The sequence below is a fragment of the Melanerpes formicivorus genome, unplaced genomic scaffold, assembly GCF_026170545.1.
Source record: "Melanerpes formicivorus ecotype bairdi unplaced genomic scaffold, bMelFor1.0.p_v2 SCAF_3, whole genome shotgun sequence".
Classification (NCBI taxonomy): domain Eukaryota; kingdom Metazoa; phylum Chordata; class Aves; order Piciformes; family Picidae; genus Melanerpes; species Melanerpes formicivorus.
In genome coordinates, this window is record NW_027142355.1 from 30,395,492 (window position 1) to 30,419,728 (window position 24,237).

The following is a 24,237-nucleotide window of genomic DNA, read 5'->3' on the forward strand; positions in this document are numbered from 1 at the left end:
AACTGATGTTCACCGTTAATGACGACATTTAGTAACGGGAGTTTGGTTTCAGCTTTAGCCTAGTGAACAGCATAGGGTTGCTTTTCCCATTTACTATTTCAAATGTTGTAGAAAGTAGTTTATTGTTTCCAGGAAGTGCGAGGCAGTCTTAAGAAGCTGAAAATGAGATGGGTTTTTTTCAGTTTTGCAGTGCGTTGCCATCAACAACTATGAAGGCTCAAAGATCTTGTGAAGTGTTACTGTGGCCTTCAGCCTGTTGTCTGAATTTATCCAGCATTGTCATGGGCACCTGTTAATTTTGGGGATAGGTTTGGGTTTTATAATGAGAAAATTCAAGGAACTTTATTAATTACTGCTGTACAAGTGTGAAGATGTCACTTATGATTCTGTCTTTGTTAGTTAATGTATTGGGCCTATTTTCTCCTCCACCAGAGCCATAAAAGGTGTACATAGGAAAGCAATAAGCTGTTAAATAGAAGTATTGAATGGGAGTGGGTTGAATTTGATTTTTACATTATCAATTTATCTCAGAAAATTGCAGTTTTCCTTCTTGAAATAATGACTGTTCTAATTCCAGTCTTCAAGTGTTTAAAATACTGTTTGTCTTGGGGGAAATTGTTGATTAAGATCTAAACCCATGTTGCATCTACCTGAAGCTCAAGTACATGGTGTCAGTTACATTTTGGGATGCAAGATCTTGTTCAGAGATGGATGAAATATTTTGTACTTGGTTTTAAGATTGTCAGAGATGACTGCACTGTTCTTCTTAAGTGCCAGTAGAACTAAGGGGAAAACAACAATTGCAAAACTTGTCTGGTGGATGCAGATAGTACTTTTAAGTCTATATGACTTAACTATTTTATTGCTTGATAGAATGATTGAAATCAGTTGTTCAAGGTTCTGTCCCATTCTGAAATGAAAAATACTGCCTCAAGCAAAACTGAGCTCTGTTTCTTTCGTATACATTGTTGTTTTGTTTAAAATACCAATTGATATGATTTGTTCTGTCAGATGTTGAAGAATAAGTGTTTCATAAACATACCTTAAATGACAGTTCTGTTTAATACTCTATAAAGAAATATCTTTAAAAAAAAAAAGAAAAAGGAGGTGGGGAAGGTGGACAAAAGCAAGCTGGATTTTTGTTCTTAAAAATAGAGTGCCTGAAAAAAAGAGCTATGGTGTGGGATTGTCCCACCAAGATTAGTGAAGGTTGTCTTCTCATGCCATCCTGGGGACCTTTGACATCTTCTAAATAAATATGGAATGAGGAGAGTTCTTACTCAGCTTATATGATTCCTTCTTCTTCATTAAAAGTGTTTTCTGTTGTTGAAACTTACAGCTAACTTTAAGTCTTTGTTAGGTTACCTACAATTAAAACTATCTTGTAATTAGGATCACTTAAAAATAACTTCTACATGCCTGACCTGTTCTCTTTGTTACAGAATTCAGCAACTACTGATTACTCTGTGCTTTGTCCAATTTGGCTATTTTGTGGGCAATGTTAATGTGGGTAGAAACTGTTTAGAGGAATTAATCTGTTTTAGGTAAATACTATTGAATTTTTGTCACTGCATTATAGAAGGCTGTGTTACAAAGAACCTGCAAGTTGCTCACTCATTTGTTCTCAGAATTGGTAGAAAGAGGTGGGCTTTGGGGTTTTTAATTTTTAAAGGAATACTTAGTCTTCAAGGCAAAGTATAGGTTATTTTTTTGGATGATTCCACATAGAGAGGAGAGCAAACATTAGATATTTTTTAAATAAGCCACTTCAGTGATTTGAGAGATGTGCAAAACTCCTGTAATGAGCCAGTCTTGCCAGTCATGCCTTTCAGCTGGATGTTGGTGTAGCTGATTCCTTAATGGAGGGCTGAAATGTATGAAGATCTCTGAAGAGTCAGTGCTCAAAACAGGTTTTAAATCACATAAAAGGTGATCTCCAAGTGCATAGCTGAGTGTTGAGTAGCCTTAAACTCTGTATTATGGTTTGGTCATGAGTATGCGAGATGCAAAGTTTAATGTACAAAATCAAATATTAACTTTGATATGGTGGAAGATGCAAAATTTTTGTTTGCTTGGTTGGTTTTTTCCTTTAGATTAGCCTGCCACGAACTTCTGTTTAATTTACAGCCTTATTAATTGCTCAACAGAAGACTTTATTTCTTTCTTTAGTAACCATTAGTTTTGCCATGAAACCTTCCTGCACATTCAACAGCCCTTTTTGGTTACACCAGCAATGATTCATAAATAAATGTTTGCACATTGATCATAATGTACTGTTTAAAAAATTAATACACAGTGGATTACATGGTATTGCTTGAAAAAATAAATACATAGCGCTACTATGTTCTGTGTATCAGCTTGAAAACGGATTCTGTGAGATCTATTGTAGTCACTACCTCAAAATCTTAACAGATTGGAAGCATTATTTGCATTTTCAACTGAGAATTGGGGCATGATTCTGGAATTAAAGTTCCCATAAATCAAGGACACCTGTCTGTGCCTTCTCAAAGCTCACCCCAAAGAAGAATGAGGAAAAAAACAAACCAAACCAGTAGTACTTGCTCAAGGTAAACAGGACTTCAGACCATTCTTTTAAAGTCCCTACACAATGGTGCCAGTGTCTTACGATGCTTTATCTGCCATTCTTCTGGAGCTTACATTAATCAAAGAGCAGGTAAATTGACATCTTACCAATCCAGCACTGACACTGGGTCAACAGCAGATGCTTAGACTTCCGAAGGGCAGACTTCAGGTTACTCAAGGAACTAACTCAGAGGGTTCCTTGGGATAAAGCCCTTAAAAATAAAGGGGTCCAGGAGAGCTGGACCTGCTTCAAGGAAGAACTCTTGAAGGCGCAGGAACAGGCTGTGCCAATGTGCCGGAAGATGAACCACCGGGGCAGACGGCCAGCCTGGATGGGTAATGAACTTTTAATAGAACTAAGGGGAAAAAAAGAGGTGGTATCATCTTTGGAAGAAAGGTGAGGCAACCCACAGAATGTTTAAGGATGTTGCTAGATCATGTAGGAAGAAAATTAGAGAGGCAAAAGCACATTTGGAGCTTAAACTGGCCTCTACTGTGAAGGACAACAAAAAGTCCTTCTATAAATACATTAATAGCAAGAGGAAGGGAAAGGACAACCTTCACTCCTTGGTGGACATGGAGGGAAACATTGTATCAAAGGATGAGGAAAAGGCAGAGGTACTTAACACCTTCTTTGCCTCAATTTTTACTAGCAGGACAGAATGTCTTCCAGACAGCTGGCCTGCAGAGCTGGCAGGAGGAGCCAGGGAGCTGCATAGTTTCCCTATGTTCCAGGAGCAGATAGTTGGAGCTCTCCTCAGCTGCTTGGATCCCCACAAGTCCATGGGACCAGATGGGATCCATCCTAGGGTGCTGAGAGAGCTGGCAGATGAGCTGGCTAAGCCACTCTCCATCATCAGTCCTGGCTCACTGGAGAGGTCCCAGAAGACTGGAAGCTGGCCAACGTGGTGTCCATCCACAAGAAGGGCCGGTTGGATGAACCAGGGAATTACAGGCCTGTCAGCCTGACCTCAGTGCCAGGCAAGATTATGGAACAGGTCATCCTGAGTGCAATCACACAGCACTCACAGGATGGCCAAGCGATCAGGCCCAGCCAGCATGGATTTAGGAAGGGCAGGTCCTGCCTGACCAACCTGATCTCCTTCTATGAGCAGGTGACCTGCCTGGTGGATGTGGGGAGGCCTGTGGATGTAGTCTACCTGGACCTCAGCAAGGCCTTTGACACCGTCCCCCATAGCAAACTCCTGGCCAAGCTGTCAGCCCATGGCTTGGACGGGAGCACACTGCGATGGGTTAGGAACTGGCTGGAGGGCCGAGCCCAGAGAGTGGTGGTGAATGGTGCCACATCCAGCTGGCGGCCAGTCAGTGGTGGTGTGCCCCAAGGATCAGTGCTGGGCCCTGTGCTCTTTAACATCTTTATTGATGATCTGGATGAGGGCATTGAGTCCATCATCAGTAAATTGGCTGACGACACCAAGCTGGGGGCAAGAGTTGATCTGCTGGAGGGTAGAGAGGCTCTGCAGAGAGACCTCGACAGGCTGGACAGATGGGCAGAGTCCAAGGGCATGAGATTTAACACATCCAAGTGCCGGGTTCTGCACATTGGCCACAACAATCCCATGCAGTGCTACAGGCTGGGGTCAAAGTGGCTGGAGAGCAGCCAGGCAGAGAGGGACCTGGGGGTGCTGGTTGATGGTAGGCTGAACATGAGCCTGCAGTGTGCCCAGGCAGCCAGGAGGGCCAATGGCATCCTGGCCTGCATCAAGAACAGTGTGGCCAGCAGGAGCAGGGAGGTCATTCTGCCCCTGTACACTGCACTGGTTAGGCCGCACCTCGAGTACTGTGTCCAGTTCTGGGCCCCTCAGTTTAGGAAGGATGTTGACTTGCTGGAATGAGTCCAGAGAAGGGCAACAAAGTTGGTGAGGGGTTTGGAACACAAGCCTTATGAGGAGAGACTGAGGGAACTGGGGTTGCTTAGCCTGGAGAGGAGGAGTCTCAGGGGTGACCTTATCACTCTCTACAACTACCTGAAGGGGGGTTGTAGACAGGCAGAGGTTGGTCTCTTCTCCCAGGCAGCCAGCACCAGAACAAGAGGACACCGTGTCAGGCTGTGCCAGGGGAGGTTTAGGTTGGATGTTAGGAAGAAGTTCTATACAGAGTGATTGCCCATTGGAATGGGCTGCCCGGGGAGGTGGTGGAGTCACCATCATTGGAGGTGCTCAGGAGGAGACTTGATGGGGTGCTTGGTGCCATGGTTTAGTTGTTTAGGTGGATTGGATTGGTTGATGGGTTGGACGCAATGATCTTGAAGGTCTCTTCCAACCTGGTTTATTATTCTATTCTATTCTATTCTATTCTATTCTATTCTATTCTATTCTATTCTATTCTATTCTATTCTATTCTATTCTATTCTATTCTATTCTATTCTATTCTAGGTGTGCTGCTGGAGTATCACCATATGCTTGCTTGCTTATTCTGTGAAGGTTTTTTGGTTTTGGTTTTTTTTTTTTTCTGCTTTGAAGTTGCCTTATGTTTTTCCTGAATATCTTCTAATCTTAAACAAACCAGAAATTGTTCCATATTTACATTTTGTCTGTCACTCATGATTTTGAGGAGGTCTGTCATCTCCTGCTTTCATGCGGCTTTTCTTTCCCTCTGTTTAGGTGTTTCTCAGAAGCTGAGCTGTATCTGTTCCACCTTACCATTTTCTGTATCTCCAGACTGGCTGTATTGGTAGATGAAAACAAATCACAAGTACCAGAAATTACTTGATATGGAATGTGTGACAGAGTTGCTTTGTGATAAATGTTTCACTTTTGTTCCGCATGTCTTTCCTAATAGTCTGTATCTTTCAGTTTTATTTTCATGACAGCTTAGTGCCAAGAAGCTGTTACTGTCATAGACAGCTCTGTTGTAACCCAAAGTTCATATCCCAGACTGCTGTTAGCCACCTCCATGTCTGTTGCTACATATCTAAATTTAAAATCCCTTATCTGTGAACTCTTTGACCCTCATCTGACTTTCAGAGAGGTGCAAATCTGTGCTTTGTTCACAAGGAAACAGGAGTTGCTATGAGAGCAGAATGCAGCATTAGGAGACATCACTACTTTGATAAAGGAATGGCTACTTAAGAACATCTGATCTTTGCATGTTTTCTCTTCCTCATCTGTTTGGTTTCACAAGTTTTAGGGAAAAATGGTTATTTGAAAATAGAGTAATTGCTTAAGAATAGACAAAATTAAGTAACTGACTAAAAGAACAGCACTATTGGTGGTTTGTATTTGTGAGATTTCCTCTCAGAAGTGTTCTTTTATTTACTTCTCTTCCTTTGTAATTATCTGTGTATTCTTCAAGCTGTATGTTTCACAGTTGTCTGGAGCATGCAGTAAGATTCAGTGGACTGTGGCAGAGGAACTTTGAAACTTTATCTAATTTGCACTGGAATTAATTGGCTACTGAGAATACACTTTGATCTAAGCTAGTGCTTTCTGGCTTGGTGCTGTGTAAGTTTGGCACTTGGACACCAGAAACAACGATTCATGAGAGCTGTATTTGTTTTGTCTGCTTTGCTGGTAGGTTACTTTCTATACCATTTATTTGTTGCTCTCTGTCATCAGTAGAGTATTTTCTGTCCTGCATGATTGCCTCTACATAAGGCACTCCTGAAAGCTCTGGAAAAGTGACTTACAGGTTTTGTGACCTACAGGTTTTTTGCACAAACCCCTGTGGGGTCCCACCTGCGACCAGGGTGTTCATCTGTTATAGTGGTCAGTTAGCAACCATATCAGTATCTTATAAAGCATATCTCTCCAAACTTGGATTATTTGGGAAATAATGAGGGACACCCTTCAAATATAAGGCTACCTTTGTTTTGTTTTCTTTTCTTCCAGTCTAATAACTTTCTCATCTATGCTTTTTGAACAGAAAGCAGAATAGGTGATTTCTTGTATAGCTTCCCTGTTTTGTTAAAAACTAAATCATGGCCTCTCCCTTCCATCAAAACTACCATCTCACACAAGGGAGTATAAACACCTGGTTTTAAATATGACTCACTTTGATGATTGTACAGGTGTGCTAGGTGATTGTTTTGAAGAGAAAATTGCTGTGACATCCCTAAACCAAACTTAAAAGGGAGTAACCTGGATGGGTAGTTTAAATCTTGTACGTGTGTAACTGTCTATACTTGTCCATTGTACCCAATCTTGCTGTAAATGGAGGATGGGAGAGATGAGGAATTGTTACTACTTTGCTCATGCAAGGAGTGAAAATAAAAAGATTGCCAGTGGAAGAAATCTGTTATTTACTGCTAATTAGAACTTTGCTACAATTAACAGTTGCTATTAGTGGGTTAGAAACAGACACCTTTCACTGGTAAGAGAAGGACAGGTCATAGTGTAAATTACTTAGAGGCTTTAGCAGACATTAATAATTTGTTTATGCTTGATATAGGTTTTTGGTTGTTTTTTTTCTGTAATGTGAAGGTGCTACAAAAATTGCTTCTGTAACCTTCTTGTGAAAAGGATGTCTCAAAGCTTAATGCATAGCTCTGCTCTTGAAACCTTGGTAAAACATAGCTGTATCAGCCTGTGGGTGCAAAATCAGTAGATAATTTTTATTCTGCAAATTTATGTTTATATTAGATGTGTGCACATATGTAATGAAGAAACACAAAAAAGCATTAATGAAGGTCATAGCAGTGAGTGTGTATTTTTCTTTCTTAGGGCAGAAATGTCTTTTTAGTAAGGTAAAACAAGGGTTTGCATGGTGTAGAAACCACAATAGGAATTGTGGCTAGCCATGACTACCATTTATCTTGTTTTTGTTTAGCAGTCTGTTATGTAAAGTCAGCTAGAAGTGGATAGATAGCACCAAAAGAAAGGAAATCACCCCATTTAAATACTTTGAAGTAAACTTATTGTGCAAGGTTTTCTTCAGCAAGGTGAGGATTGTTGACATAAATCTGTTCCTAGGATCAGTAGACAGGTTTGTGATTTTGTGACTGTAGTTGGTTTCATTCTTCAGTACTCTTCCCTAGAAACTAATTCCTTAGAGCTGGCTAGATTAGGCAGACATCAGGAAAGGCCTGAATTTCTTTCCAGTGTATCCAAAGAAGTCAGCATTCTGGGTTAAACTTCATTTTCAGCATTTTTACATGTAATATCACAGTATTTGCCATGATCATGAAAGCTCCTGGGAAACCTTTCATATCTAAAATGTTTGTCCCACTAATGCTCATGCACAGAAACTTTAAAGTGAAACTTCCTGGGAACTTGACTTTTGCAGAACGAGCTGAACAGAAGCAGTGTACTCAGAATATTGCTATCTTCTCAAGTATCCAATAGCTCCTTCCTTGTCCAAACCCTGGAATTTCGTGTTTGGCTAGAGAAAGGTGACCTTGTTTTTTGTTACAAGCAGGTAAAGTAATCTCTGGGTAACTTCTTTCAATTGCAAGATGGGGATTTTGCCATGGAGATAACGAGATGCTTTGTATCTAATGTGCAATTTTTCTGTTGTTGTTTTTGCTTAGTGGGAGACTTTGATAAGATCTGGCGTGAGCACTGCGAGGATGAGGAAACTCTGTGTGAATATGCTGTGGCAATGAAAAACCTTGCGGATAATCACTGGGCAAAAACTTGTGAAGGGGAAGGCCGAATTGAATGGTGTTGCAGGTAAACCTTCATGTATTTGAAAGATACAATTGCAGGCATGTACTTGCAATTAATTAGAATGCAAGACTTAAGCATTGTTTTATCCTTTTTTACCAAAGTTTATGATTTGGTCTACAACACATCAATGATTTTTTGCTTCCTGAACTGAATATTTTTTCCACTATTCCAAGTGGCTAAGGAAATGTCTTGTGTAGTGTTTTGTTAGAGGTAACACTTTTTGAAAGTATCTTCAACAAACCATTTCCCCCACCACCACCTAATACTGAAGCTGTTTGTAAATAAACCTTTGAATTTTTGCATACATTTGAACCTAAACTGAACAAATGCAGCAGGTATAGCTCAGGTTTAATTTGTAGGGGTTTAGTTTGGGCTTTGTGTATAATAGTAGTTGATCTCTAAATACAAATCTCTGGTGCTTAATTTCCAAGTCAGAATCTACAACAGACTTTAATCTCTGTGAAACCTGGCCAAGGGATCAGGCCTAGCCAGCATGGATTTAGGAAGGGCAGGTCCTGCCTGACCAACCTGATCTCCTTCTATGATCAGGTGACCCGCCTGGTGGATGTGGGGAGGCCTGTTGATGTAGTCTACCTGGACCTCAGCAAGGCCTTTGACACCGTCCCCCATAGCAAACTGCTGGCCAAGCTGTCAGCCCATGGCTTGGACGGGAGCACACTGCGATGGGTTAGGAACTGGCTGGAGGGCCGAGCCCAGAGAGTGGTGGTGAATGGTGCCACATCCAGCTGGCAACCAGTCACTAGTGGTGTGCCCCAAGGATCAGTGCTGGGCCCTGTGCTCTTTAACATCTTTATTGATGATCTGGATGAGGGCATTGAGTCCATCATCAGTAAATTTGCTGACGACACCAAGCTGGGGGCAAGAGTTGATCTGCTGGAGGGTAGAGAGGCTCTGCAGAGAGACCTGGACAGGCTGGACAGATGGGCAGAATCCAACGGCATGAGATTTAACACATCCAAATGCCGGGTTCTGCACATTGGCCACAACAACCCCATGCAGTGCTACAGGCTGGGGTCAGAGTGGCTAGAGAGCAGCCAGGCAGAGAGGGATCTGGGGGTGCTGGTTGATGGTAGGCTTAACATGAGCCTGCAGTGTGCCCAGGCAGCCAAGAAGGCCAATGGCATCCTGGCCTGCATCAAGAACAGTGTGGCCAGCAGGAGCAGGGAGGTCATTCTGCCCCTGTACACTGCACTGGTTAGGCCACACCTCGAGTACTGTGTCCAGTTCTGGGCCCCTCAGTTTAGGAAGGATGTTGACTTGCTGGAACGAGTCCAGAGAAGAGCAACAAAGTTGGTGAGGGGTTTGGAACACAAGCCCTATGAGGAGAGGCTGAGGGAGCTGGGGCTGCTTAGCCTGGAGAAGAGGAGACTTAGGGGTGACCTTATCACTCTCTACAACTACCTGAAGGGAGGTTGTAGACAGGCTGATGATGGTCTCTTCTCCCAGGCACCCAGTACCAGAACAAGAGGACACAGTCTCAAGCTGCGCCAGGGGAGGTTCAGGTTGGATGTTAGGAAGAAGTTCTATACAGAAAGAGTGATTGCGCTATGGAATGGGCTGCCTGGGGAGGTGGTGGAGTCGCCGTCATTGAAGGTGTTCAGAAGGAGACTTGATGGGGTGCTTGGTGCCATGGGTTAGCTGTTTGGGTGGGTTGGATTGGTTGATGGGTTGGACACGATGATCTTGAAGGTCTCTTCCAACCTGGTTTGGTTTATTCTAATAAAGGTTTATTCTAAATGGTTTCTCAAGTTTAAATTTTTGAGGGGTTATCCCAATTGTAATGTCAGGAAACTATTTCAATCCTTGAGGAAGAAGAAACTCAAAAAGAAAGGAAAACTGTCAGTCAGGATTCCTGCATGCGTTTGGTATGCAGGGTGTACCATGGAATCTGTACAGCAGAATAATATCATTGCAGTCTAATTGGGAAGAGAATGTGTCAGTGGTCCTGCCTTTGGAAATTACTTTAGATGAGCAAAAGTGTTCTTGCATACCAGTCTAGGTCCTGCAGGGAGTGCTGCGAAGTGCTGAGCAAAAGGCTGCAAAGAGCAGCAGGTGTGGAATCAGTACATTGTAATTCATTACATGGATCTGTTGAGCCCATAAAATAAAAAGGAAGGAGAAATCATAGTGAAACAGTTGATGTAGGGTACCTTCTGGTGGCAGCATGAGCTGTTCAATGGCTTCTGGAAATGGAGCAAGTAATAACAAGCAGGTCTCTTTTTCTCTCATAGATTTAAATATTTGAAAACCATTCCTTTATCATAGTATCAGTCAGGATTGGAAGGGACTACAAGGATCATCTAATTTCACCCTCCCTGCCATGGGCAGGGACACCCCACACTACATCAGGCTGGCCAGAGCCTCATCCAGCCTAGGCTTAAACACCTCCAGGGATGGGGCCTCGACCACCTCCCTGGACAACCCATTCCAGGGCTTCACCACTCTCATGGTGAAGAACTTCCTCCTCACATCCAGCCTGAATCTCCCCACCTCCAGCTTCATTCCATTCCCCCTAGTCCTATCACTACCTGATATCCTGAGAAGTCCCTCCCCAGCCTTCTTGTAGGCCCCCTTCAGATACTGGAAGGCCACAATTAGGTCACCTTGGAGCCTTCTCTTCTGCAGACTGAACAGCCCCAACTCCTTCAGTCTGTCCTCACAGGAGAGGTGCTCCAGCCCTCTGATCGTCCTCGTGGCCCTTCTCTGGACACATTCCAGCACATCCATATCCCTCTTATAATAGGGGCTCCAGAACTGGATGTAATATCAATTATTATATATCAGTCTAATACCATTTAGCTTTAAAAATGCCCACATAGTTAAGTCTTTTGTTATAGACCCTTTTCTGGATATGTTTTTTTGTATCCTTGTCCCAGTAACAAGAGTGGTGAATCCTTTGTAAGGAATTCCAAAGTGCCCATGGCCTTGTCAGGGATAAATAAAAAATACTACATGAGAGTTCACTATAACCTCAATATACTGTTCACCTTGTTTGAGTTTTCTGTACCTTTTTGAAATTTGCTTTTAAAGGGTTAATTATTGATGTGGTGTTATTTATGCTTGATTGTGATCTGCAACTGCCTCTTTTTTACAGGCTTCCTCAGTTGTTAGCTGTCTTCTTGTATTTGTGCTATTCAACAGTTCTGTGGAAACGCTGACATTTGTTTCTTTTCACTAAATTACACTCCCTTGAATCATACTGAGTTCTAATACTGCCATTTCTTGTAGCACCTCTTCCCCCTGCCCCCCAGCTTGGCATTGTTTGCAGATCAGTTAAGAGGAGTACTGACTGTTCCCATGTTCAGGTTATCTGTGGAAAAAAACTAATTGCAGTGGACCCAGGGCAGATTCCCACAGAACACACTGTCTGATATTTTCTTAGAAATTGATTGTCAGCTAATAGGTAAAACTAGGCCTGGCTGAGCAAAGAGCTTCAGGTAGAACTCGTGAAGAAAAGGAATGGCTATGGGAAAAGGGGCAGGCAACTCAGGAAGAGTACAAAGCTCTTGCAAGGATATGTAGGGAGAAAATTAGGTCAAAGTTCAACTAGAACTCAGTCTGGCCAGTGTCATTAATGAGAACAGAAAGTGCTTTCATAAGTATGTTGACAGTAAAAGGGCTAGGGAGAATGTACACCCCCTACTGTATGTAAGAGGGAACCTGGTGACCAAAGACAATGAGAAGGCTGAGCTGCCTCAGCATTTGTCACCCAAAAGGATGATCCAGGTAACTAGAGGCCTGTCAGTCTGACCTCAGTGCCAGGAAACATTATGGAACAGGTCATCCTGAGTGCTATTAATATGGCTCTTGCAAGACAACCAGGTGATCAGGCCAGTCAGCATGGGTTTATGAAAGGCAGGTCCTGTCTGACTTATCTGATCTCCTTCTGCAATAAGGTGACCCACCTAGTGGAAGAGGGAAGGGCTATGGACATTGCCTCCTGGACTTTGGTAAAGCCTTTGATGCTGTCTCCCACAGCATTCTCCTTCAGAAACTCATGGCACAAGGCCTGGATAAGTGCACTCTGCACTGGATAAAAAAAATTGTTGATGACCAGGCCCAAAGAGTGGTGGTGAATGGAGTTAAATCTGGCTAGTGCCCAGTCATTAGTGGTGTCCCCCAGAGATCAGTAGTTGGGCCTGTCCTCTTTAATATCTTTATTAATGATCTGTATGAGGGCATTGAGTGCATCTGCAATAAGTTTGCTGATGACACCAAGCTGGGTGGCTATGTCAATCTGATAGAGGGTAGGGAAGCTTTACAGTGGGGTCTGGACAGGTTAGACTGATGGGCCAAGTGCCAGGTCTTGCACCTGCATCACAACAACCCCCCGACAAGCTATAGGCTTGGGGATGTGCAGTTGGAAAGCTGCAACTTGGAGAGGGACCTGGGGGTATTGGTTGATAATTGACTGAATATGAGTTAGCAGCGTGCCCAGGTGGTCAGGAAAGTCAACAACGTCCTGGCTTGTGTTAGAAATACAGTGGCCAGCAGCAACAGGGAGGTGATCATCCCCCCGTACTCAGCACTGGTGAGGCCATACCTTAAGTACTGTGTTCACTTCTGGGCCCCTCCCTGTAGAAAGGATGTTGAGGTGCTGGAGTGTGTCCAGAGAAGGGTAAGAGGCTTGTGAAGGGCCTGGAGCACATGACCTACGAGGAGCATCTGAGGGACCTGGGGTTGTTCAGTCTGGGAAGAGTTGGCTGAGGAGAGACCTTATCACTCTCAACAACTACCTGAAAGGAAATTGGAGTGAGGAGGGGGCCAGCCTCTTCTTGATTACAAGTGACAGGATTACAAGCTGCACCATGGGACTTGTAGGCTGGATATTAGGAAATGTTTCTTGATGGAAAGGGTTGTCAAACATTGGAATGGTCTGCCCAGGGCAGCGGTGGAGTCACGTCCCTGGCGGGTGTTCAAGCAGTGTGGACATGGTGCTTAGGCACATGGTTTAGTGTTGACCCTACTTTACTGGGTGGAGGGTTGGACTGGATGATCCCCCAATATATATATTCTGTGATTCTATTCTATATGCATTTAATTTTATTTAAGCTAAACAGTATTTCCTTAGTGTGTGGCAAGCTTGCCAGTTACCCTGTAGGATAATGTTCCTAGTGAACAGGAGAGGAACAGTCAGTGGCCTGTGTAGTGAAAGTTTTGGACTCTGTCTCACTGGGTTTCTGTTTATAGTTCCTACAAGATTTGCAGCCTAAGCATTTAGGCATACCTGCTTTAGCCATGGGCATGGGCTAGATGATCTCTGGAGGTCTCTTCCAATTCTCCTACTATTGTGTGATTATGTAAGTGTCCAGTTTGGGCCTTGCATCATGAACTCAATAGTACAATCCACTCTGTAAGAGATACTAAAATGCTCTCAGTAAAAAACTTCAATTAAAGTGTGTACCTTTTCAGTCTGTAAAGACAAGGGGTCAGGAGTTTTACATCAGTAGAAAGAGGGATGCATAACAATTCTGTGTGGCTTGGTTTAAACCAAGACCTGAAGGGCTATACACCAGAACATGTGAGACTGACTTTGTGTACTACAATTTATTTATTTTTTTACCTTCTCAAAGGGCCAAGTGGTGGGCCAGACTGATGGCAGGTCGATGGCAGGCTGAACATGTGCCCAGGCAGCCAAGAGGGCCAATGGTATCCTGGCCTGCATCAAGAACAGTGTGGCCAGCAGGAGCAGGGAGGTCATTCTGCCCCTGTATACTGCACTGGTTAGGCTGCACCTCGAGTACTGTGTCCAGTTCTGGGCCCCTCAGTTTAGGAAGGATGTTGACTTGCTGGAGTGTGTCCAGAGAAGGGCAACGAAGTTGGTGAGGGGTTTGGAACACAAGCCCTATGAGGAGAGGCTGAGGGAGCTGGGGTTGCTTAGCCTGCAGAGGAGGAGACTCAGGGGTGACCTTACTGCTCTCTACAACTACCTGAAGGGAGGTTGTAGACAGGCGGATGTTGGTCTTTTCTCCCAGGCAGCCACTACCAGAACAAGAGGACACAGTCTCAGGCTGCGCCAGGGGAGGTTTAGGTTGGATGTTAGGAAGAAGTTCTATACAGAGAGAGTGATTGCCCATTGGAATGGGCTGCCTGGGGAGGTGGTGGAGTCACTGTCATTGAAGGTTTTCAGGAGGAGACTTGATGGGGTGCTTGATGCCATGGGTTAGCTGTTTGGGTGTGTTGGATTGGTTGATGGGTTGGACGCGATGATCTTGAAGGTCTCTTCCAACCTGGTTTATTCTGTTCTATTGTTGTTACTCCTCCTTGTGTCTGGGAGCATAACTGCATGTGACAAAACTTGAGACTTCTGTGAAAGCTTTTCTCAATGCTTTAGCTGTGTCACCATGACAGCAGAAAGGTGGCTGATATGTTGGATGAAATTTAGTTATGGAATGGAATGTTGGAAAATAATTTAGAATCATTGGTGCATCCCTCCTGAAGAAAGAATGGGCTGGATTTTAGTTTGAATTTGAAGGGACATGTTTTCAGAGGTCTGAAACTGAGAAGTTTGTTGTTGGCTTGGTTTGATTTTTTTTAACAACCTTTTTTATTTCCTTCATTTTCCCAGTATTCTCTTATGGGCTAGTACCTGATAAAGTATGTTAGAGAATGCTGAATAATCACTAGAGAAGCCATGTGCACTTCTCAGGATCAAGACTAACATTTTTCTTGCAGTGTTCTTCTTTCAAGAGTCTTTCTAGTTATTTATTTGAAGACAGTAGAATAATGCTTGTTCTGACATTAAATCAGATGGCCTAAGATGTCATAATTTGCTTCTTCATTAGTTATTAAACAAGCACAGATCTGAGCTTTAGAAACTGTTCAAAAGGGAAAGCAGTACATGACAGAATGTGTCAATTATCCCACACATTGTACAGGGCCAGTTTTGTTTATTGTGTCAGGGCAGCATTATACAACTATTAATTGTGGAGAGTGGTGAGGAGAGTTGGTATTAAAACTTCTAGCCCTAATGGATGAAGGTTAGTGTCCCTATGAGTGGTATAAAGGGCCTGGGCAACATGGCTCTCCTTCCTTTGCTCTCTGTTTATATCTTTAGAAAACTGAATACAGAGTAGCAAGTGATATATGGAAATGAACACTTCTGTTTCTCTTTCATTTAAGTTACAAAACTTATACTGTAAACCAAAACAGGGTAAGATGATATTTACCATGAACAATTGTCCTAACTCTCAGTTTTTGCTGGCATAGGTAGGCTGGTGAACCTTTGTATGAACAGTGAATGCCAGCCTGTTCTGGTTCTAGCTAGAACAAAATAAGCTGGACCAGCAGGTTTGCTTCTTTCTGTTGCCTTTGCATCTGTGTTAAGACTTGTGTTGACTTGGCTTTTTGTTTTTAATAACAAAACCCCAGATCTGCACAGTTAACTGTCATGAAAAAGCACAATCTAGACCTCATCTATCTATAGATTTGTTCATTTTTTGACTGTTTCACAAGCAAAATGTGATGAAGTTACTGTCAGATGAATGCAGGACTATTTGGAAAAACTCCCAGGGAATAGATGTTAGAAGCTTCTATTCACAGAATCACAAAATTGTCAGGGTTGGAAGGAACCACAAGGATCATCTAGTTCCAACCCCTCTGCTATGGGCAGAGACACCTTCCACTAGATCAGGTTGCCCACAGCCACATCCAGCTTGGCCTTAAAAACATGCAGGGATGGGGCTCCCACCACCTCCCTGGGCAACTTGTTCCAGTGTCTCATCATCCTTAGGGTGAAGAAGTTCTTCCTAACATCTAATCTAAATCTCCCCTCCACTAGCTTGGATCCATTCTTCCTAGTCCTATCGCTACTTGATACCCTAGAAGGTCCCTCACCAGCTTTCTTGTAAGCCCTCTTCAGATATTGGAAGGCCACAATAAGGTTTCCTCGGAGCCTTCTCTTCTCTAAACTGAACAACCCAAACTATCTCAGCCTGTTCTTATAAGAAAGGTGCTCTAGCCCCCTGATCATCCTTCTGGCCCTTGTCTGGACATGCTCCAGTACGTCCGTATCTTGTAATAAGAGTTCCAGAAATGGACACAGTACTCCAGGTGGGGTCTCATGAGAGCAGCAGAGAGGGAGAAAAAATCATCTCCCTTGACCTGCTGTCTATGCTCTTGATGCAGCCCAGGATACATGACAGCCTCATGAGGTTCAACAAGACCAAGTGCAATCTCCTGCATCTGGGTCAGGGCCATCCCAAGCACATCCCAAGCTGAGCAGCATCTGGCTTGAGAGTAGCCCTGAAGAAAAAGACTTGGGGGTGCTGGTGGATGAGAAGCTCAACCTGAGCCACCAGTGTGCACTTGCAGCCCAGAAAGCCAATCACATCTTGGGCTACATCAAGAGAAGCATAGCCAGTAGAGTAAGGGAGGTGATTCTCCCCCTCTACTCTGGTGATACCCCACCTGGAATACTGTGTCCAGTTCTGGAGCCACTATTACAGGAAGGATCTGAACATGCTGCAGCTTGTCTAGAGAAGGGCCACAAGGATGAGCAGAGGGCTGGAGCACATCTCCTATGAGGACAGACTGAGGGAGTTGGGGCTGTTTAGTCTGGAGAAGAGAAGGCACAGAGGACACCTAATTGTGGCCTTCCAGTATCTTAAGGGGGCCTACAAGAAAGCTGGGGGGAGGGTCTTTTTAGGGTGTCAGGTAGGGATAGGACTAGGGGAATGGAATAAAAAAATAGAAATGGGTAGATTCAGATTGGATGTTAGGAAGAAGTTGTTCCCCATGAGGGTGGTGAGGCACTGGAACAGATTGCCCAGGGAGGTGGTGGAAGTCCCATCCCTACCTGTTTATAAGGCCAAGCTAGAGGTGGCTCTGAGCAACCTGATCCAGTGTGAGGAGTCCCTGCCCATGGCAGGGGGGTTGGAACTAGGTGATTCTTGAGGTCCCTTCCAACCCTAACAATTCTATGATACGGTTGGCTTTCTGGGTTTCAAGTATAGACTGGCGGCTCATGCTGAGCTTCTCATCTACAAGCACCCCCAAGTCCTTTTCTTCAGTACTGCTTTCTCTTAAAAATGAGATTTACTGAGAAGGACTCCTATCAGTTGTCTATCTCTGCATCATTACTAATCAATACTTTTATTAGCAATTTGCCAGAATGTTTGTTAAATTGACAAATGAGAACAAACAAAAGTATTGTCGCTCTGAGAGTGGGATTAAAATTAACAGTGTTGCTAAATGTACTAAATACTGTCAACCATACAAATGCAGACCAGGGAGTAATTGGTTGTGTCAGTCTTCTGGAAAAGCATTTGGGTTCAGCCACAAGCTGAATATGAAACAGTCATGGGATGCTTTTGAAATACAGGCAAATAACATGCTGGAGATTGTCGACAAGATATGTAAATTGCTTCTCTGAGTTTATTTAGCATTATGCTCAGCCTAAATGCCACCTTGGCCACTGCATAAAAAAAACCCCAAACATCAGCTGAACTGATTTAATTTCTTTCCCCACCCCCCATAAAAGCCTTGGATTTTTTTTCTAGAAACTAGAGTTGTCTAGTCAAAAGAAGATGGCTGAGTAATCTCTTAGAGGATCCTCAAGAATAGAAGGTGTCTGATACAACTGATTCTGTTTGGGTTTGCATTATTGAATGAAATAATGTTTGAAATCCCTTCTTTACATTGAGAAGCCTGCTGCCAAATACAGATTTCCTTTACTTGATGTTGGCTATGCATGACAATCACAAAACATTTTCCAGTCTACAGGAAACTATTCTGTGTTCTAGGTATAATTAATCTGCATGCACAGTTGAGAATTCCCCCTTTCTTGATTTTTCTTTGAGAGTTGGGTGCAGGTGGGTTAAACTTGGAGAGGTCTACAGGTTTTTTTTCCTTTTGGCCAGCAGCTCTGTCTGTTGACATTAATAAACTTATTCCATACTGTGTGGGAGGAGGGGAGAAACATTTTGCATGCAGAAACCACGATGAGAAGACCAGACTTTATTTTTCTGTAACTTCACTGAACTTCAGTACTAAATTTTGGTTAGTAAATATTGTAAGGATCCTAAGTGAAGCTCCCCTCTTCCTCATTACAAAACAGAAGAGGAGAGAGATGGACTGTGTCAATTCTTAACCTGCAAAACTGGCTGTTTGAAAGCATCAAGCATTCATAAGCTATCAGAAACTCTTTTCTGCCATGATAAAAGCTGACCACACCAGCTTTAATTTAGTTGCTTTTCATTACTTGACAAGAACTACTACTGATTCTATCATGCCCCTTACATTTCATATGATGTTTCTTTGGCAATTCCAAAATCCCCCTCCCCTTATTTTCTTTTGTATTCTATTGAAACCCTTGATTTTGGTCACTGTATTGGAAAATGAAGCTTTTTCCATTGCTGGAAAGTATTAAAAGATAAATATGTATTCACACTGGATTTTGCTGCAACTTCTTACACATATCCAGCCCAGATGGCAGAGCAGGAGGGTCAACTTGAACAGGTTGTTTACTGTTTGAGATTTGAAGCAAGGAAAACAAATTTCACTGAGGAAATGCCTAGATGATATCTTCGTTTTTAAATTATTTTATTTTTTTAAAAGCAAAGCCATGAACTGGACAATTAACTCTGCCAGCAAACTTAAACAGTTTAGACCTGAAATGTTTGTTTTGCAGTTTGTGTTAGCACGCAGCGCGTGTTAGCTCAGGCAGCATTTACGTCGCACTGTCCTTTACAAACGAGCATGGTAATTGTAGAGCTAATACTGTGTCATCAAAGACTGAATGATTAAATGTCAATTAAAAATGTCAGTTTGTAGATAATTCCAAGATGCTGTGCTCCTTGTTTGAGACAGTTAAGTGTAGAACCTTACATAACGGCATGCTCAAAGCCACAGTGGGATCAGTGATGGCTTTTAATGGCTGTGAAGTCAAATATGGCCACATCAACAAGTTACATGGAGTAAACCATAGAGCGCATTGCCTCTGGCTAGCTACTGGCAGTGACAGCCCATCTGCTCACTGATACACCATGGTAGGTGTGAGGTGGCTTCCATAAAGGGAATACACAAACAGCTCTTCCGAGGCTTTGGGAGCCAAAAGTACAGCATGTAGTAATCCTGCTCCAATCACTGTAACTTCAAAAAGGTATAAAATGGAGACAAGACTCAATGGTAATGAGTGCAATATTCTGTGTTGGTTTTGTGGGTTTTTTTGTCTGACTAGGTGGATTTGTTTGGGTTCTTTTAGTTCCTTGTGGTACTGCATTGGCACGTAGACTGGGCTCTGAATATGAAGATTTTTACCCAATCTTGGGCAGTTCTGTGGCTCTGATCCCTGTGTCCACCAGTGAAAACCCAGGAGTAGAAGATGCTTTTCCTCATGGTTGACTTTAGTGTCTTACATGCAGACAAGGAAGGTCAGTTAAGGAGAACACAGAATTAGAACAACTCAGTTGACATGATAGACAGAGGTAGAAAGAATCAGGGCTTTCACTATTTTCACCAGTACCAAAAATAGGAGGAAATGACTTCTCTGTGACAAGAATTACACTTCGCTTTACAGGCAGGTGGTTCTCCTCTGCAGTAGCTCTGAAGTGTTAATCTTGGCAAGATACCAGCTTCTAGTCATTTGAAAGCTTGATAACATCAATACTTGAAGAGGAAAAAAACCCCAATACTTTCTCCCAAGGTTGTGAACTTCCTGATACATTGACTTACATATTAGCTTCAATGGCAGTGCAACACTATTTAAACTGCCATTGATTCTGGATGTTTTAAGAAATGTAATGAGAAAAAAGAATAAAAATAGAGTGGGAGATGCTAACAAAGTAGTAAGGAAGCAGACAGTAAGGAAAATAATACCTTTTTTCTGAATTGATTTCTTTGACTACATGACACATTACTAAATTGCTCTAAACCGAGCATATGCTTGTAAACAAATAATACCATGTAGTGTGAAGTAAACTTTTATTAGCATACCATCAATAATTCAGATGCTTTTACAGGGGTCTTTTCTGTTGAATGACTGTCCTAGATTAGAGCGAGACAGATTGCTCTATTGCTCCACAAGGGGCAAAAGAATAACACACAAATGGATTGGATAATAATGGAAAGTTTAAATGGAAAAGCGATTCATACACTACAAAAACTATAAAAACTATAAAGCATAGTGGTGAGCATAGCCAGGTTCCTTTACACCAGACCAAAAACCCAACACTCCCCTTCTCCCCACCTGGGGTTCACCAAAACCCCCAGGGTTCTTTCTTTCCTCTCCCCCATTTCTAGGCTGGTTTCAGGCTGGCCAGTCTTGAACTGCCCCCTCTTTTTACCCTGGTGTTAGGCCTAAACAGGCCAAGGTTGTGCAGGAAGAAAACATTATGCAGGCCAAAGAGGCTTGGGATCCTTCCCCATCATTGCCAGATAAGAGAGTGTCTCTCCCATGGGAGCACAGAGGGAAGAAAGAGAAAGACAATAGTGTAGAAATACACTATTTCCTGTGTCCACCCACTGGGCTGGGCAGTCTGGACACTGGAGGTCTCAACTCTATGGTTTCTTTTATGGAGGCACCCAACCTAAATGGCTGCGCTCCTATTTTTGATCTCTTTATTAAGTGACCAGCTCCTGCTAGTTCGTTAATTTTAGAACTGTTGTCTTTCCATGCATGCATTCTCTAATGGATGGAATTGGTATTGTTTTGCTGCATGTGTCCAGGCGGATTGCAGCCTGGCTGGCTATTCATGCCTCTCTGTGTGATCTTACTCCATAATGTTAAGAAGCAGATTTTATTTCTATATTCCACTGAGCTTCTCTTTGGTCTAAAAATAGCTTTGGTTACTGAGAAATGGTAACTAAGCTTGTTGATTGTTACTGAGGAACAAGTAACTAAACTTGTTGATTATAAATCTGATATTTACTGAGTTTATTTTTCATAGAGCTTGAGTTTTGTTCTCTGAGAATACTATCTGCATTTTAGGCTTTTTATGTTGAGTTACAAGAATGCTTAGGGCCTGCTTGAGCAAGTAAAACTTGATTGTGCTTTGAGATTTAGGTCAGTTTTAATCTTGAGGCTGGCAAGAGGCCTCGAGCACAAGCCCTATGAGGAGAAGCTGATGGAGCTGGGGTTGTTTAGCCCAGAGAAGAGGAGGCTCAGGGGAGACCTTATTGCTGTCTACAACTACCTGAAGCGTGGTTGTAGCCAGAAGGGATTGGTCTCTTCTCCCAGGCAACTAACACCAGAACAAGAGGACACAGTCTCAAGCTGCACCAGGGGAAGTTTAGGCTTGAGGTGAGGAGAAAATTCTTCACAGAGAAAGTTGTTAGCCATTGGAAGGGGCTGCCCAGGGAGGTGGTGAAGTTGCCATCCCTGGAGGTGTTCAAGAGGGCATTGGGCGTGGGACTTGGTGCCATGGTCTAGTAGTCATGAGGTCTTGGGTGACAGGTTGGACTTGATGGTTTTGAGGTCATTTCCAACCTTGTTGGTTCTATGATTCTGTAAGTCTGTCAGCACAGAAATATGTGCAGGGTGATTTACTTTTTCCCCCTCATGGCAAGAGTTAGTAACCTGGACATAATGTGCTACTGTAATTATGCATTTACTGACTCAAGGTGGTCGTTTGCTACCATCTTGGAGTATAGCATCTTTGGCCTCTATGCCTTTGATAGTATTTGTTTTGCTTTAAGAAACTCAACTCAAATGCCTTTTTTGTTTTTCTTCACATCTTGTGTGGTGGGGAGGCTGGATATATTTGGTGCTTATAATACGACCAACCCATATATAAGGTCTGTCTCGCGGGTTTAAATGCAGCATCATACCAAGGCATCCTTTCCCGAGTCTGTGATGTGAAGTACTATGTTATCTTGATCCTGCTTTGTGTAAGGTGTTATTAAAACTAAACTTGAATTTGTTTTCTGGAATGTTTCCTTCAAACTTCTGCAGCTTTGCTAGAGGAAAATTTAGTGAACTCTAAGAAAGCATCATAAAATAGGTTGTTAAAACACCGTCATTCAAACGAGTGCTTTTTCTGTTAGCCTTTCCACTCAAGTACTGGGTTGGCATATCTAAATAAAAGTACTGCTTTGTGCAGGGTGAGTCAGGCTTTCTAATTTCACGGCCACAAATTATTTCCAATTCAAGGTGTATTTTGTGGACAAAGTTCAGGTTCTCTCAAATGATGCTTGGTTTTTGTACACTAATGCTGACTGCTGGCTGCAATTTAACTTTCTTGATACCATTCATCTGTGTAAGGTGGTTAGTGTTTCTGTTCAAGTATGACCAGATTATTTTGTTCTGGCTCCTATTAGCAAAATGGGTAAAAAATTGAAAGCTAAAGTAATCTTCTACAGTAGTACAGGCACTGCAATTATCTGCTACTTAAAACCAATAAACACTCCAGGCAGAGTTAATTAATATTAAGAACTGTTGTATGTAAGCTATCTCATTAGCAAGGATTATGTTTCATTTCCCCCACATTACATGTTTTACAAGATGCAGATGTTTCAAAAGCCACTATGATCATTAATCTTTGCACCTTAGTGGAGACCTGTGGTGTTCAGGTGGCAGCTGAAGTTTATCCTCTGGTGATGTTCTGACAAGACTTCTGCTGTTTTCTCTAAAGGCCTATCCAGACAGAGCTATTTTGGATGTTTACTCAGCTGTGACTTATGGCCTAATTTTTGGCAATAAAATACCACTTGTCATCAAGTGTGTCTTTGGGTGTATCACATCTTTCCCAAAGCTGATTTACCAAAGTTGCAGTAAAATCGATTTGTTTAAAAGCTGACAGTGCTTGTATCTCTTAAACCTCTGTCTTGCTTTTTATCTGTATTAATGACAAAAATCAGCATTCTGCTCTTCTGGGAAATTTCTCTTTTTGTCTTTTCAGTGTATGCCGAGAATATTTTCAGAACGGTGGGAAAAGAAAAGCACTTGAGAAAGATGAAAAAAGAGCTCTTCTTGCTTCTAAGACCACTCCAGCTTTAAATGTTCCCCAGGCTCCCAAGATTGAAGATCCCTTGCCAGATGCTGGCTTGACAAATCATGAAGCTATAACAGAAGAGTAAGTTCTACTTGTTCTCCAGACTTCTTTTCCCCTGCTCTGTGTGATACGACTTACCTGGACATTTTTCTCCCATTGCACATTAGATCAATCTGATGTATTTTTAATAGCTGAGAAAGGGCATTTTCATGACAGTATATACATTTCAAGTAGTATTTATGTTGTAGTATATTTTGGTGGATGCCATTAAAAATTTGCTTGAGAATGACAACTTAGTCATCTTCATTTAAGTGTTAGAGTAATTTCACTGCAGTATGTCATTGGCGTGCAATGCGATTTATATTAAACCTTGAGGTGAAATAAGGGAGACGTTAATTAAGTTAGAGTCTAATGGTTGTTCAGCACTGTTGAAGTCAATTGCTTATGTAAGTACGAAGTGCCAAATGTAAATATCAGGGTACTTAAAACTTTCTCTTCATAAATAATTGCAGAGAAACTCTTGATTCCAATTACACACTTTAAAAGCAATTTTGAATTATAACTCTTGATTTTAAATGTGCTAGCTTTCTGATGACTGGCTCTGCAGAAATTATCGTATCCTTGAGGTATTTTCCTAACAACAGTGTTAATTTTGTTTTTAACCTTCACTCAAGTGAGAATTTTATCTTTGGCATTCAGGGGTAGCTTTATTATTTTAGTTACAGTCACACCCTCCTTTCTTTCTTTCTTTCTTTCCTTTATTTTTTGGTCTAAATAAGCTGGATCATGTTTATGGCTATTCCATGTGCGATGGAAAGAATTTAATATTTTGCAAGTATAATGGAATAACGAATGCCAAAGTCTATTATGATTAAATTTCACACTTATGGCTTGCATCATTGTCTTGGTTTGAGCTGAGACAGCTCTGGATTGAGGACAGAACAAATTTACCCCAAAGGAGCAAAACACACTCGCACAGAATTGGAGGATAAATAAAAATGCTATTTACAAATGTAAATCAAATACAAAAGGTACAAGGGCAAAAGGATATATATACACACACACAATCAAAATCA

At 42.3% G+C, this 24,237-nt stretch overlaps 1 protein-coding gene across 1 annotated transcript in view; it reads left to right on the forward strand.

Annotated features, from left to right (window-relative positions):
• SAMTOR (S-adenosylmethionine sensor upstream of mTORC1) overlaps nt 1–24,237 on the forward strand; it is a 44,673-nt gene that overhangs the window by 7,133 nt on the left and 13,303 nt on the right. The window contains exons 2-3 of the mRNA XM_068169944.1: nt 8,072–8,213; nt 23,069–23,242. Coding sequence (XP_068026045.1) covers nt 8,072–8,213; nt 23,069–23,242 — 316 coding nt within the window. The remainder of the gene's footprint in view (nt 1–8,071; nt 8,214–23,068; nt 23,243–24,237) is intronic.